Source organism: Alosa pseudoharengus, unplaced genomic scaffold, assembly GCF_046254945.1.
Source record: "Alosa pseudoharengus isolate Yale_2024_CS ecotype anadromous, Long Island Sound unplaced genomic scaffold, YU_APseudo_1.1 YU_APseudo_1.1_scf_15, whole genome shotgun sequence".
Taxonomy (NCBI): Eukaryota; Metazoa; Chordata; class Actinopteri; order Clupeiformes; family Clupeidae; genus Alosa; species Alosa pseudoharengus.
In genome coordinates, this window is record NW_027468620.1 from 7,915,962 (window position 1) to 7,931,359 (window position 15,398).

The 15,398-nt window shown below is 40.3% G+C and overlaps 2 protein-coding genes across 4 annotated transcripts; one reads left to right on the forward strand and one right to left on the reverse strand.

Moving 5' to 3' along the window:
- The first annotated feature begins 310 nt into the window (after positions 1–310).
- On the forward strand, positions 311–12,400 carry rab23 (RAB23, member RAS oncogene family). Of its 3 annotated transcripts, XM_076285384.1 has the most exons (8): positions 332–376; positions 725–858; positions 3,700–3,935; positions 7,970–8,055; positions 8,516–8,672; positions 8,779–8,861; positions 9,105–9,194; positions 9,659–12,400. In XM_076285384.1, exons 3-8 carry the CDS (start codon positions 3,781–3,783, stop codon positions 9,796–9,798), a joined length of 711 nt encoding a protein of 236 aa, XP_076141499.1. In that variant the 5' UTR covers positions 332–376; positions 725–858; positions 3,700–3,780; the 3' UTR covers positions 9,799–12,400. The 3 variants fall into 3 exon arrangements, with proteins under 3 accessions (XP_076141500.1, XP_076141499.1, XP_076141498.1); XM_076285385.1 differs by lacking the exon at positions 725–858 and having other exon boundaries at positions 311–376; XM_076285383.1 differs by having other exon boundaries at positions 338–858.
- A 530-nt stretch (positions 12,401–12,930) lies between these two features.
- bag2 (BCL2 associated athanogene 2) lies at positions 12,931–15,381 on the reverse strand. Its single transcript, XM_076285388.1, has 3 exons — positions 15,065–15,381; positions 14,432–14,541; positions 12,931–14,116 (listed from the first exon to the last, which is right to left on the reverse strand). Exons 1-3 carry the CDS (start codon positions 15,184–15,186, stop codon positions 13,725–13,727), a joined length of 624 nt encoding a protein of 207 aa, XP_076141503.1. The 5' UTR covers positions 15,187–15,381; the 3' UTR covers positions 12,931–13,724.
- Positions 15,382–15,398: the final 17 nt, after the last annotated feature.

Consider the following 15,398-nt stretch of genomic DNA (forward strand, 5'->3'; position numbering starts at 1 on the left):
TTGTATTTACTGTATTTGTAGAAATCATGATTTCCATACTACCATATTTCATTCCATTGAGTAATATAAGCAGGGACATTACTGAAACGACTGTGTTGTTGCAAGGCTCCCTCACCATGAAACCCTTTCATTGTTCAATTCTACACCTGTTTAATTCTACAACTGCTATTGTTTTATTGTCTAATGTTATTAACGTTACAAGGAACATACAAACATATAATTAACTTAGCACCAACCACCATTAAAAGTGGTACCATTTTATTAACTGGACTTCAATTTTGAAACTCCTCAGCAACGTTTGCGACCAGGCGTCACCTACAGAGAAGGATGCGCTATCAGTAACCAAGGGAGGCTATGGGCACTATCGATATTTTGTGTATGTTGAATTGTCTAGTTAGTAACAGTTATTTGCTTTGCAGGCTGATTTAAATTGTTAACGGGTATATTTGGTGAATGTTGCCAAGTGAACTCTTTGCTGCATTGTTGTCATTCATGAAGCCCAAGAGAGTTATGAGCAGGATTGAATCCACAATGAGCTAACCAGTTTGGGAGGGCTAATGCTAGCTAACAACTGGAGCAGTAGCAGTAACGTTAGCGTAGGACCTATGCGAAAGGGCCAGATATCGTAAGGCCGTATAACCATCTCTCTTCCTTAGAAATAGCAGTGATCCCAGTTGGATAGAAAACTAACTGTAGGTAACGTGGCAAAATCTCTCTATTTCAGTTATTTTGTCACGCACAAATACACGTGACAGGTCTGCAGGGTGTGTGTGTGTGCAACTTTCCATTCCGAATTTTCGTAGCAGCCCCAGTTTCATCGGATCCAGAAGTAGCTAGTAACGTGTAACGTTCATGCAGGTAAGATGCAATACTTCGGCGTTGAAAGCGAGCTTTTGCACTGACATTACCGTTACAGTTTATAAGATGTGTTTGCACACCTTTTTTCTGCTAACGTAACCTTAACGTGTATGGCTTTGTTGACACAATGAAGCAGCAGTGTATTTGTGTATTAAAATATAGCACACTAGTCGTTGCTCGCCAACATAATTAGCTTTAATCTGGTCTCGGCTAGCTAGCATAGCTTTCCTCTACTGTCTCAGTTCTCAGCTATGCCTACAAAATAAATTAGCCTACAACAAGTGGCAGCTAACGTTAGCTGAACTGGGCAGTTAACTGATTGCTTGGATTTATTGAAATGCTAAATCAGTGGCATGCATCAAAATGACTCTTCATTAATACCAGTCATGTTACGTTAATTAAGCTATTTCATCAGTGGTTTTGTTTTCGAATTGATAATCTGCAAACAAGTTCGCTTTCCAGGGTAATGAATCAAAAAGATGCTTTGCTATGAACAGATGACTAGGCCCAGGGCATCACTAGGGGGAACGATCATTAGATCATCATAAGTGTTCATCACTGGCGGACCTTGTAAGAAGTTGCAGAAATGCGTTGTGCAAAATAAACTAGGACAAAACTGAACATCAGTGTTTTGTATGATCTCCACTGTGATGGGTTTTCGTCTTGCATAGATGCTTTGATGGAGGGCTCACCTTTTTGTCCGTACGCTCACATACCCTCTCCCACGTTATATGGGTGGATCTTGTTTGTATGTCTTGGTTACAGTGGTTAAGTTGAGAGCAGTATTAAAAAAATAGCAAATCCCACGGCAATACCTAGTGTAGTAATCAAGTCTTAACGAGACATCGTCTCATGTGCCTGTTAACACTTTGTTGTCTAAAGGTCCGTTTGTTTTTGTTGGGAGAAATTATATGCCTCTACACACCGGTATAATGACATGTATCAAAGAAATGGCTGACAGTTTAGAGGACCCAGGCATGTAAACAATATACAATTGGTAATCAAAGTGTACACTGCATGCTTATGTAATACAGTCAGTGTTATGTCATTGTTATGAATCCTTTTTGGCAACTATTGCGCTTTCAAGTTTATAGCCCATGTGACTGAACCAGCTGGGTTTGAACAAATCACAAGCTTGTGCTAATGTTAAAGAGCATAGTTGCACTGTTGACAGCTATTTTGTCACTATCCATGTGTTGGTATTTTGGTCTATGTAAGTATTTCATATGTTTAGAATTGAGAGGTAGTTCAATAAAACTATGCAAGAATACATAATCCCTAATTTCCAACCTGGTATGATCACCAGTATTTATATTATTATTATTATTACTAATAGTAATGTCTTTAGTAGTTATTATTCATTATTAACTTATCAGTATTGTCATATTATCATGGTTTATCATTTTAGTATCAGGCCTAGGTCCAGTTCACTGTTGGAATGTTTGTGAAATGAGAAGTCTTTTGAAGTCAGCACTATCCACCTCCCGCTTCTTTGAAAGTCGGAAACACGGGGGCTCTCAGTTTACAGGCCTGGGCAGCTGCAACCAGACTGTTGTGTAGTGTAGGTAAATTCTTTGACTACACATTACGTTTCTCCCTGCCAATGGACAAGGGCTATTAGAGTGGATATCACTCTGGTGCCGCTTTCGTATGGAAGCTTTGTTGTGTGATGTTGTATCACTGTATTCAGTTACCTCTCATAGGGATGGATGGCTGAGGGGAGCCACTACATGCTGTAACCCAATCAGGCTTCACTGACTCTCAGGGTTTTCATCTTCATGAAAGCTATTTTGTGTTGTTGGTCTTGGTCAGGTCAGGTGTAGGCATACTTGAATCCGAATGGTTTGAATCAAGAAGTTGTCGTCTAGAATGTCATTAAAGCTAAAACTTGGTGTTTAGCCTAAGATTTGCCTTTTTTCAGAACAGCTGCTGTATTGGAGCAGAGATGTTAGATGCTGTGTTTGTGGATGAGGGAAGACTAGCAAAGCTTTTTTTATTTCTCCTCCTGTCGCTTTCATTTCTCACAACTCCTCAAGTTCTCCTCTACTGTACAAGTAAATTGGCATACGGCTGCACCTCTCCATAAATTATTCTTTGACATTCTCCAACAGGCCAGGGCCGCTCACATTTTGCCTTGCTGTCAGATCAGCTGCCACCACCTGTCAGTGAGGGGAACAGAAGTAGACAGCTGCATGATTCCAGAATTAGTGAGGTTTGGTCCATGTTTCTGCTCAGAATCAGAACACTTGGAGACGGTGATATGGTGATCAAATCTGCAACGCCTAGCTTGTGGCTTGGAAACAGAAGCGGAATTTGGCTTCACGTGGCAAAGTTCCGTGGCTCATCCTCCATAACCCAGCGGAATGTTATGACCTCAACCTTGGAATCCATTCTTTTTTTTTCTGAACTTGTGCCCTGTGAACCACACATCCAAACACAGATCACTGCCTCCTTCATAATGAAAACAGTATGAGACCTAGAATGAGCTAGATTATGTCAAGTGGACAAGAGGTGAAATTCCAGTGTGTGTTTGTTTTCTATGTGTGGATGCTTCAGGTTTAGGTCTTTACCCTGCAGCAACATATGGGAACCTAGCAATGGAAGAATTTATGGTAGGAGAGGAAAGCTGGCCTAGTTCAAAGTACACACGCAGAGTGAACAAGAAAGCAAATGTTGTGCCAGTTAAAGCATCACCATTTGTTTTAAGCCGTAAAGTGCATCAAGCCTCTCTGTCTTTTATAAAGTAGTCTATAAACAGCACTGTGAATGGTAAATGGTACTTGATGATAAATTAACTTTACCGGCATGTTTTTTTTTCTCATGTTCTTAATGCCTCAACAGAGCAATCCAACGGTGACCTCACAGAGCTGTCAGAAGGAGGATCCAAGCGTGCTATAAGGGGAAGGGAAGGAGGAGGTAGCCATGTTGGAAGAGGATATGGAGGTGGCCATCAAGGTGGTGGTGGTTGGCAACGGTGCTGTGGGGAAGTCCAGCATGATCCAGCGCTATTGCAAGGGCATCTTCACCAAGGACTACAAGAAGACCATCGGTGTGGACTTCCTGGAGCGCCAGATTGTGTAAGCAGGGGATTCTATATAAGTCTCTATATTTATGAAGAACAAGACGAAGAGAGAATCTCTGCAAACCAAGGCACTCTTTGAGTTAAAATGTGTTTAATATAATTACAATAACATTATGCTATTATGATGTCTTTGGTTTGCTGAGATTCTCTTAAATTGATTTTTGTCCCTTGATGCCAAAGACTGACTCCTGAGGCACCTGACTCAAACAGGTCGTTTTATACCCTTTCTTTACACTTACAAAGATAAAAAAAATACTTCAATTTGTCTCCAGGTACCTCTCGTCATAGTAGCATAGACATATAATGATATTTTTAGCCTAATCAGTGGCCTTAAGGGAACAATTTACTTTGATGTAGTGACACTGCCCCAAGTCTCCATTATATGGTTATTTTATTGTAAATGTATTTTCTGGTATTACTCAAAACTGGAAGAGGCTATAAGTGGTTCACGCTCTGAAAAAAGTGACTAGACCAAGTCTTGTAAAAGGAACAACTTGTTTTAATATGGAGCAAGAGCAGAAGTTTCAGCCATCCGGATTCACATCATTGGTTCTAACGCACCTGGACTCAAAAACTGTCATTTGAGCGCAACAATACTTCTCTGCCTTCTGATTACTCAAAACTGCAGTGATTGACATTTTGGTCCAAAGCAAAAATGGGTTACACTTTACTTGACAGTATCGACATAAGAGTGACATGACACTGTCATGAATGTGTCATAAACACGTCATAAACATTTGTGACATAATGCTTCTGTCATTAAGTGTCATTCGGTTTTGTCATAACAAGTTAGGGTTAGGATTAGGGTTAGAGGTTAAGATTAGGGTTAGGGTTCATGTGTCATGACAGTGTCATGTCACTCTTATGTCGATACTGTCAAGTAAAGTGTTACCAAAAAATTTACTAAAACTATGATATATAATAATATAATATATAATACTATACTGAAATATTTCATATGTTTAATTATACTTTATTTTTCCATGAATATTTAAACCCTTTCTGCATAGGATAGTGCACATGGCCACTTTTTATTTTTTAATTTCACTTCATTTTACCTTTGTTTTAACTCTGGAAAACCCATTGCAGTTAAAGAAATAGATGTTATTTAAATTCAGAAACAAAGGTGTGCTTTAGGAAGGCTTCTTTGGCATCACCTTTTCAACTATATTGTGCAACAGGTATATGTTGTATACTTTTATTGCCATGGAAAAGCAACTTGAAATTTGCACGAGATTGGCTGCTGGCCTTTTTGAATTATGTTTGTAAACCTTCCAAGCAAGCGTTTCCCTCTTTTGCAGCTCAAGGTTACAGCAAGAGTTAGCAGCAACAGGAAAATACGAGAACAGGATTATCTATGGGCCTCTTTCCACTTCTAGAACTCACAATATTGCAGCAGCCATGGATAGCAAATATGATGACCAGGATATGCCCCTTTCATTAGAATGCTATTGAGTTGAATTTCACTGTAATGGCATCTTCACCTCCTAGTACAGTCCCACTAAGTCATGGACAGAATAATTCTCACCACTCTTACAAGGTGCATCGACTAACCAATAACCGGGCTAAGATTTCTCAGCCACAGTGCTGGAATTCAGTGGCCAGACCGATTTGGAAATAGATAATTACATGTACATGTAGGCTGTGTCCAAAATGGGGGGAAAATTCTGCCTTTTAAGATATCTTAACAGGGGAGCGAGGCATGTCCGAATCAAATATTTCTATGAAATGCTGCCTTGTAAGATACCTTCGTTTTGCCGAATTTTGAAGGCAGCGTAGATGCATCCTTCATGCTGCCATCAACATCCAAAATTCTATTTAATTGTGAGCAGCTGTTGCTGCAGTTGAACGTTACTTTATTCTTCTTTCTGGTATCCTGGCACCGGCGTTCTGTGTTGCTATCTTGCTAGGCTGTCCGAAACAAAATTAGTAGCTGGTACCCTGATGCTTGCTACAGCAAGTGACTTGTTAGAGAGCTGAAGACAGCGAGACAGCAGACAGCAGCCTTCCGTTTCGGACAGACCCGTAGTGTCTTTTTTGTGCTTGGATTATTCAAATAGCTTACAGTGAAGCATACCTATCTTTGGATTATCTCTTGCATATTGAACCTCAAATCGCCACATTCTTTATTTTTTCTTCTGTCGTCAACCTCTGACTTAAATAGCATCCCTGATGCCCAGTCCTTGCGCTGGCAGAGAGAGATGCGCTGCGTTGCTCAGTGTAGCTTCCACCCCAGCCCTCAGCAGAGTTATGTGGGAAATGCGCTCCTAATCCTTTTGCACAGACATTGAGGTCATCTGAGTGAGTTGGTCTCCTGCACTTGTATGCCAAACAGATGTGAGTGGAATGCCATCCAGGGGCAGGGATTGCGCTCTCTCTCTCTCTCCCTCTCTTTCTCCCCCTCCCTCTCTCTCTCTCTCTTTCCTTCCCTCTCTCTCTCTTTCCCTCACTCTCTCTTTCCCTCTCTCTCTCTTTCTCCCTCTCTCTCTCACTCAGGAGATTTACTGTCGCTTTGAGCCAGATCTGGTGGGGAAGCCCGGAACATGAATTACATGCGCACAGTTTAGGGATTCCTGGTTGAGGAAGCATGAGAACTATGTGTTGAAATCATCTGATGAGACATTTGCTCAAACAGTGAGACTCTCTACTAAACAATAAGAAAATATACTTTGTTTTGGTTTAAGCACTTTTCAAACAGTCTGACTGAGACAAATCTAACCACTTTCCAAAAGCATTGTGCTCCATCACTTAGTTTAATCCACACAACAATAGATGCCCATAAATCTTAAGAGGGTAGGTGACGCCATTTTTAAGTCACTCATTTGTAACAAAACTTGATAATTGTATCAAATCTGTCACTATGACCGCGTGAGTACCCCTCAGAGATGTGTTCACTTTTGCTCTTTGCTGGAGAGCATGGTGCAAGCAGCAGCAGCAATCATTGTTCCATAGCAAGTTTAGATCCTGGTGCCGATGGTCATTTCCAGTTCCAGTCTCTTATCCACACCATTTCTCGCAACGGTCCCTGCTCTGTCCTGTTTAAAAAAGATCCAAAATAATGAATAGAGAATGAGAATAGTTAGACTGATGTACCCCAACTTGCTGTGCTTGGATGACTGTATAAATGCACTTGGTTATGGGTGTCAACTACCCTAGAACATTTTAGAGTAGCTCGACCGTACCTCCGCTACATCCTTGGCTTGGAGAATTAAACTCGGTTCATTTAACCGTCCCACCTAGAAACAAAAGGTTCACTAATTAAAAAGAACAAGATTGCTTTTGTTTTTTTGTTGCTTTTTTAGTGTTCAGCTAACTATTAAGTTATTTAGACGATCAACTTTCTATTTATTCACATTTCCAGTGGTTCTAATTCACTACATAATTGAGGGGTTTATGGTTTACTTTTTGTGTCGTTTTGTGTATGGTTTTCTTACGTAGGCTATTTCCTTACCCAGCTATGCAGGTACAATTAGCTGTCAATATCCAGTTGTCAGATTTATGGACGATGGCCCAGGCATCATACATGCCACTTTGCCTCTGACTTGGCAGGACTTCTGCCCGTACCACACAGAAGTCTGTTCCATCAAAATCGTGAAACAAAATTTCCTGGACGTGTCCAGATAAAACATATTGATACGTCTCTAACGATTTATACGCTAGCAGTTTCTCTTTGGTGTATACGCTCGGCGTTTCAATTACATAATTATAGATATTGGGCCATTGAATATTAGGCCATCTGCTGGGGTCCTGTACCCAATTGTTAATCCTGTAAGGATCCGAAAGCATTTTACCATTTACCAAAGTCAACTTTGCAGCGTATCTTTCTCGGTGTAAAGTGGAGAGTTGTTGACCGTAATTCACCATTTATTTTTTTTACAGTTATTTACATTATTGGAGTGTTCTGTTGCCAGGTTGCGCACACAGCTCCATTGTTTACTAACTGTAAATCGGTCTATAGCAGCACAGGACAGTGTTTGCGGTGTTTGCCGAAGTCTTATATGTCCACGTGCTCATGTTTCCCCCTCTCAGAGTCAACGATGAAGATGTGCGGCTGATGTTGTGGGACACGGCCGGACAGGAGGAGTTTGATGCCATCACAAAGGCCTACTACAGAGGTGAGACTGACTGGACACGTACACACAGGGTCACTACTTTAATTAGTCCATTTTGTTAGCAAGGGCCCCATGCATGTTAGGGATAACTTGATGAACAATGGCAATTTGGCATGTCTGTTTTTGGTTTTGGTTTTTATTAAATGAAATGAGCAGAGAAATGTTAAAACATCATAGATTGTAGATTATGGTTGAGATCATCAGCTTAAGTGTCATGGTTCGAAATCATTATTTTAAGTATCGTAAGTATATTGGGATTATTTGAGGCTTTACCACCTGCCCCTAATGTGAAGACCATGACAGCTGGTTTGTTGGAGTGGTTGTGTTTCAGGCCAGGTGCAGGACAAAGTAGACAAAGGCCAAAACAAAAGAGAATGTCCGCCGAAGTAGCTCCCAAACTTTAATTAAAAACAGTGTTTTTTTTTTTAATGCATTGGTGTATTGGGTGGGTGTGTGTGTGCAGGTGCCCAGGCGTGCGTGCTGGTTTTCTCCACCACAGACAGAGAGTCCTTTGAAGCCATCAGCAGCTGGAGAGAGAAGGTGGAGATAGAGGTGGGGGACATCCCGACTGTCCTAGTGCAGAACAAAATTGACCTCTTGGATGACACGGTGATAAAAAAGTAAGTCTACTAAATTTGGAAACGGGACAAATGTTTAGCCCACTTGCTGGAGAGAACTGATGAATAGATCAAATTGTTGCTAAACATCTGTCATCTATGGTTTCAGTGAGGAGGCCGAGGGTCTCGCTAAAAAGCTCAAGTTGAGATTTTACCGGGCATCTGTAAAGGAGGACCTCAATGTCAATGAAGGTGAGTGACAACAAACACCTCACCCCACAACCTACCGCTGTCACAACCACAACAAAAAGGAACTGAAGAGAGGCCTCTGAATACATACAAATCTGACTTGATTCATGAGATGTATAATGTATTTATTGTGTAATGTAAATGTAATGTAAATGGAGTATGTATTTATTGTGTGTTGAGTGGTACATCTAGTGTACATGCAATATAACAAGCCTTTGTCATAAATCTGCCCAACTTTCCCTGTAGTTTTCAAGTATCTGGCTGAAAAATATCTTCAAAGACTCAAGCAACAGACAGCCGAGGAGCCTGAGGTTCACTCAACAAGCAATAAGATTGGTAAGGCTTCCCTTATTGAAGCGTCAGATACTTTTGTTTTAAGAGAGAAGAGTAACTTGTTTTCCTTCAGCATTATTGGTATTTTATCTTACCACAACATGATGCTTACTGAATATTACAGGCTTGGACAACAGTTTCAATATCAGCACCAGCATAACCAGGTTAATTGTTGTGATCATGCGATGCGAGTCATTTTCTTTGCAAATACCACGCTCTCCCATTTGTTTTCTTGTGGGTGTGTGATCCAGGAAACTTAGGCCTTCGTCAGTGTGTTACACTGTGTTACAGTGTGTTCGTCAGTGGAAACACACTGACGAAGGCCATGAGTCCGAAACGTTTGTTCTTTTCCCCTGATGCTAATGGAATAAACCAGCAAAAAAGAAAGATTTTTGGAGTGTGACCATTCTTTGATTTTCTGTGATCATGTGATGTAATTGCCATTTGTCATGATGATTTTATTGCAGGAGTTTTCAACACGACAAGCGGAGGACACTTAAGCCAAAACTCTAGCAGTCTGAACGGACGCGAGGTCATCAACTTGCGACCGAATAAGCAGAGGACCAAGAAAAGTAAAAACCCTTTTGGTGGCTGCAGGCTGATTTAACAAGATTCCCTTCTCTTTCTAAAAAAGAAAAATAATAACACTATAATAACACTAATAATCCTGTCTTGGCTGCCAGGTCAGAGAGATGGAAGTCTTAACTAAGTGTGGCTTATCTATAGAGACTAGTTTATTTCCTGACCTGACCAGCCATTAAGAATGCAATGAAAGTGGAGACATACATCTCTCTTCAGTAAACCGGAAGATGTGGTGACGGCCTTCATTTAGATCAAAAAGCAAAAACAACCTGAGGGGGTATTGCTTTCCATTTTAACCTATTTAATCTAGCATTGCTAGCATTGACTGTTGTCTGCTTCCTAGCATTGCTGCTAACCTACTCCACGTATGTCACAATTCTCCATCTCTTTTGCTCTTTGTGAATGAGCAGCAGGCGAGTCCGGTCTTGAAAGTTTTGTCTTAGCGGCAGGTTGGGATTCTGTCTCCACCTGGTGTTTGCAAATGGTACTGCATTTCAGAAAATAAGTCTGGCCTATCTATGATGGTACACAATGAAGTGCACAGTTCTGATAGGTAACCCAAGTTGTGCTTTACTTATGGTCTAGACCAGGGTATGATTCTTACACATCAATGGGACATAGCTACATATGTATGTAAATTCTGCCTTTTTTAGTTTTCTGTTTTTTTTTTATTATTTGAAACAAATGACCTATGTGCATTTGACTGCTCATCTGTGCAATATGTTTGTACTGGTAGGTATACTAGGCTAATGGTCATAAACTTTGAGCAGGATGTTAGCATACGACTGTGCCTTATTCAAATACTAGAGATCCAAAGGTCTTTAAAAGTTTAGCTTTTTCCTAGTAGAGTAGCTGATTCTGCATGCTGTGTGTCAGCGGCAGTAACTTGGGACCAATGACTGGTTGATTCCAGTTTACCCGACAAGAATCCCGAAAGAAACCAATTAATTTTTACTGAGACGCCGGAGAAAAATTCTCCGAGAGAAAAACAAAAAGGGATCAGTCTCCTGCTAAATTCTTCCTCTAAGTGTATTGCTGTTAGCCCAATCACAACACTCCAGCTCCATAGTATTTCATTTGCTTTTACTGAAAATGTAAATGTTTGATAGTCATATATGGTACATATCACGGAAGAGAGCCACCTGATGAGAAGTCCTCAGGTGCACTTTTCTCCTAAAGGTATTTTTATATGAATGTTGTTGGTGTCTCTGAAATATAGTCAGACCATGAATTGCCTGAAACTTCGCAGGAAATTCCGTGCCAAATAGCTTTGAAATGATTCTAACTGTTTAATATTAATTGTATATATTTTAAAGAATTAGAATATAACTGACAGGTAAATCCATAATTATACAGAAATACTAAAAATTTGTTATACAGGCATGAATGGTGAGTTTAAGTGTGTGGTTAGAAGTAGGGCTTAAATGATCACCCAAGGTGTGGGGACCTGTTGCACAATGTAACTTCAGCTGTAGGAAGGCACGGAAAGCAGTCAAGTCCTACAAGGTACTTCCATTGCACTTCAACTCTAGTAAAAATTCATATCAAATAATTGAATTGATACAAAACGGAGATACCTTGGCGCTAGTTTGCTTCTGTGGTCACCCGCAAGCTTCACTAATAACCCTTTTGCCGCCCTGAGTCTACGCTCAAACAGGAATTTAAAAAGTACAATCACGTCTCATGTCATGGAAATATTGTGGATTGTTCTGTTACACATACGGTTTACTTGTATCCTATATTTGGAATATTATTTTGATAAGTTGATTGTTTTAAGAAGAAAAATGTTTAAAATTCCAGATGCTTTTTTTTTTTTTTTTTTTTTTTGACCTCTGAGTGTATATTAATGTTTATGACTTGTGTTGGAGATGAAATCATGCCTATCCATGTACCATTCTTTTAGTTAGTCTCTTGGTTTTTAAGGTCAGCGAATATTCTCTCAATAATGCTTGCAACACTACAACTCATGCCCTCAAAAGTGGGTTGTACACTGTTACAATTCTTTGCGTTTCACACAACACTAACCGAGACCCATAGAAAACCAAGTAGAAAAATACAGCTACAGTATGTGTTCACTTCTCATTCTCATGAATTGCCTTGGATGCACCTAATGGACTTGAGTGTATGAAGTATCATTGTAAACAAGCACACAAGTACATGTACAACAGTGTTTTTGGTACTGTCACTGAATGGAGCGTTTTCAGATTATGGCGTGATTTCAGGAATTGGTTAGGTTATTAAGCATTTCAGCATAAGATCACTACTTGCTAAGAGCACAGAGAAAATACAGTTTCCTTATGTGCCTGTTGCATTGCACATATGGAACCCGAGTTTGGGTTTTACTTATTTTAGTTCATAGTTTTAACATAACTGTTTATTTGAACATGAAAGACCCATTCGTCTTAAACCAATTCATGCCTGCCTTACATCTAATGCCTACAGCACATTTCCTGTGTAATGTATGTTTACATCTTCTTCATTGAAGTGTGGCTGCTTATTTTTTCTTTTTATTTTGCCCTAACTCAGTTCCTAGTGAAAACATTCATGGTGTGCTATTTCAATATTTTCATAATTGAGACTATGTTGAGATTAAATGAACAATAAAAGACATTAAGGAAACACCTACATATCTGCCTTCTGTGTTCCCTGCCTCTTGGTTCAAAATAAGGAAAGCATTGGTTGTACACTAATTTGAGTGTACCTGATCATATCTATTCCTAAGTTAATAAATAATTAAGCAAACATCAGAACTTTTGTTTGGCAACAGTAGGACACTGCATACACATCATTGCTACTAGCAGATATAAAGGATGTTCTGCTAACTGAAATGGTTACCTTGAATATGATTGTGTTGTATATTCTGTAAATGACCTCATAAAGGGCAGTACATTCTTTTTTTGGTTGGTTGTTTTTTTTCTTTTATTCTGCACCCAATGTCATATTTAATGTAGGTGATGCAGCGAGCAGTCACATATAAGGAGGTAAAAAAGTCCTCTGACTTTCTCAGTGCACGCCTATAAAATGAGCTGTGCGTTCTCTTGCGATTACATCACTGGCTTGGGTGAGGATAGAAGGATTCATCCCACAAAAGCCTCCCACCCTCCTGTGTCCTCCCCAATGAGTCAGGGGTTACAGAGATCACAATACATGAGCAAGCCTCCCTGTCTCAGGACTCTGGTCGATTGGCTCAGTCTGCCAGGCGTTCACAGTTCAACACATTCATCTGCTATGTCACAGAATTCGATTAAATGATTACGTGATGTCCGAGTTACATTTTTGCCTTTGACTTAATGGACTTTCAAAGTGCTCTTGGACTGAGGAATTCATACATACAGACATGTCAATAATGCTTCCATTTTATTGTGCATCAGTGTCACTACTAGAAATTTCACAGGACTGAACCCTTTAAGATAAAAACAAACGGCAGTAGTATTTGTTAAGGTGAATACGATTTCTCTCAATACAGTGTAAACATCTATTTTTAAAAATATTATTTGAACACATATTTTTAAATAGCATTGTTAATTGATCAGTGTTATATACAGAGGCTTTCTGGCGCCTGGCGGTTAGAATACCTTCCAAGGCAGGATGGACCATAGGCTTGGTTTGACAGCTCCACTTCGTGCCTCCATGACAAAAGTCCATATACATTATCATTCCTACACCCACCCTCTAATTGAAACAGTCCTTAGTTACAGTTTGAGGACAGAGTGTAAACAGAGTAGTGAAATGGTGATTGCGTCAATTTCGTGCTATTAAAAGTCTAATTGGAATGTTCTTGTTCTTTCGTAACCATAATAGGAGGGTGTGTTTCCTCTTTATAGGGGACTTGGTATTTAAAACTACATGTGTGCACAGTTAAATAGCCTACATTGGCATTCGGACTTTTTTTTCTTTTTTTAAGAATCTTTCAAATCTTTAATCATGTGTTTATGGGGATTATTTGCAGAACTATTTGCCATTCAATTTTGACTCCTCCACATTCTGGTGATCCATAATCTTGATGTTTTTTTCGGCATTGTCCACGTTCCTGATCAGGGTTTCCAGTCGTCTTTTGATCTTTTTTTGGTCCTCCAAAGCGCAACTAATCACTATGCTCTGGAACTTCTGATCGATGGGCACGGGAGGTGCCTCAGTCACGCAGGCTGCGTGCAACGCCATCAGCCTCTTCTTCGCGCTGTCCAGATCATCAATCACCTTCTTGGCGATATCGTCGATAAGCGCCATAGCTTTTTGCAGAGCGTCCTCTTGCTGAGGGTTGCGAATTGTATCCACAGAAATGTTGACCGTCAGCGTCCTTCCCATGAGACGGTTGGCTGTCAGAGTAAGCTCCTCTCTTTCGCCTATGAGAAAATGGTTTACAAATTTGTAAGGTCACTTGGAGAGCCCGTGCGAGGTCACTTGGAGAGCCCTTGCGCAAGAGCGCTCATGTGGAGTTCACTGACAGCTGTCACACTTCTGTCATCTAGGCTATTACATGTACAGTAGCTGATTCAACAAGATCTAGAATATTCAATGCTGAGCCATACGATCACATACAACCATACAAACTCAAACTCCTGATTTAAGTAAAGGCCCATGTTCTCATTAGTAAATGAAGTAACACAACCCTCAACTCATAATCATGAACATCTCAAAGGCATGCCACCCAAACTTACCATCAGAGATACTGCGCATTTCCTGACTGTTCTGTATGGACTGAATAATCTCTAGTAAGCACTCCCTTTCTTGTTCCATTGCAGTGGCTGCTTCTCTCAGCGTCTCCACCCTGAATAATATTCATCGGGGACAATTCTTACATTACTCAATGCATTTTAATTGGAGACAAAAGCACGGCACATTGAATTAATGAACGAAGAGACGTTACATTTGTATAAAAATTACAAAACTGAATTGCTTTTTAGACAGAACAATGCAAAAAATGCAACAAGTGTTGCAAATAGTCGGTTTCGTCTCACTGACAGGGTTCCGATTCACTCACCCACGAAGACACAGTGCACAACCACAGCTGTCAAAACCAGGCTGTTTACATCATTACTTTAATCGAAATATTAAGGTAGCCTAGCTAGGCCTGAATCATTTATAGCCCACTCGCAAAACGTGGTTGCCTACAATGTATGCGGCAAGTTTCGTTAGGCTTGTCCACGAGGAAATATGTTACATGTTCATGGTCACACTCATCGGACATTTGTTCAAAAGTGAAATAATGATGTGAATTCTGAGCGTGCAAGTAAAAAAGGCAACTGTATAGTGTAAATTCAAAACTGTCATGCTTGTTGATTTAACGATACCTTATCTCAAGCTGGTCCAAATTATCTACAAGTCGCGACGAACGATCGGCCATTGACATAGATCTACTGAACAGCCCTCCTTTTGCTTCGTTCATTTTCGCCTGGATCTTTGCTTGGGCCATACCGAAGGCACAATTAAGTTGCCGTTGAAAGGTGCCACAACTATTGAGGACAGCCGGGGGAGTAGTTACTCCCTGGAGCACGTTCTAGCGGTTTCCTTGACGGACGGTGCAGCCCAGTAAACATTTCCAAACATGGGTGGCCGTTATCCAGCAGACTCCTCGAGCAGGAGCGAGAGTGTTGGGGGAGGGAGTGATTTCTAGTCAAGTGAGTG

What these genes read in the sequence shown, in the direction of transcription:
- bag2 (XM_076285388.1), bottom strand. Translation starts at nt 15,186, where the DNA reads ATGGCCCAAGCAAAGATCCAGGCGAAAATGAACGAAGCAAAAGGAGGG. An exon ending in TTGGACCAGCTTGAGATAAG is followed by an intron (nt 14,542 to 15,064) that starts GTATCGTTAAAT and finishes AATATTATTCAG; the next exon opens with GGTGGAGACGCTGAGAGAAG. An exon ending in AATGCGCAGTATCTCTGATG is followed by an intron (nt 14,117 to 14,431) that starts GTAAGTTTGGGT and finishes ATTTTCTCATAG; the next exon opens with GCGAAAGAGAGGAGCTTACT.
- rab23 (XM_076285385.1), top strand. Translation starts at nt 3,781, where the DNA reads ATGTTGGAAGAGGATATGGAGGTGGCCATCAAGGTGGTGGTGGTTGGC. An exon ending in TTCCTGGAGCGCCAGATTGT is followed by an intron (nt 3,936 to 7,969) that starts GTAAGCAGGGGA and finishes TCCCCCTCTCAG; the next exon opens with AGTCAACGATGAAGATGTGC. An exon ending in GATGACACGGTGATAAAAAA is followed by an intron (nt 8,673 to 8,778) that starts GTAAGTCTACTA and finishes CTATGGTTTCAG; the next exon opens with TGAGGAGGCCGAGGGTCTCG.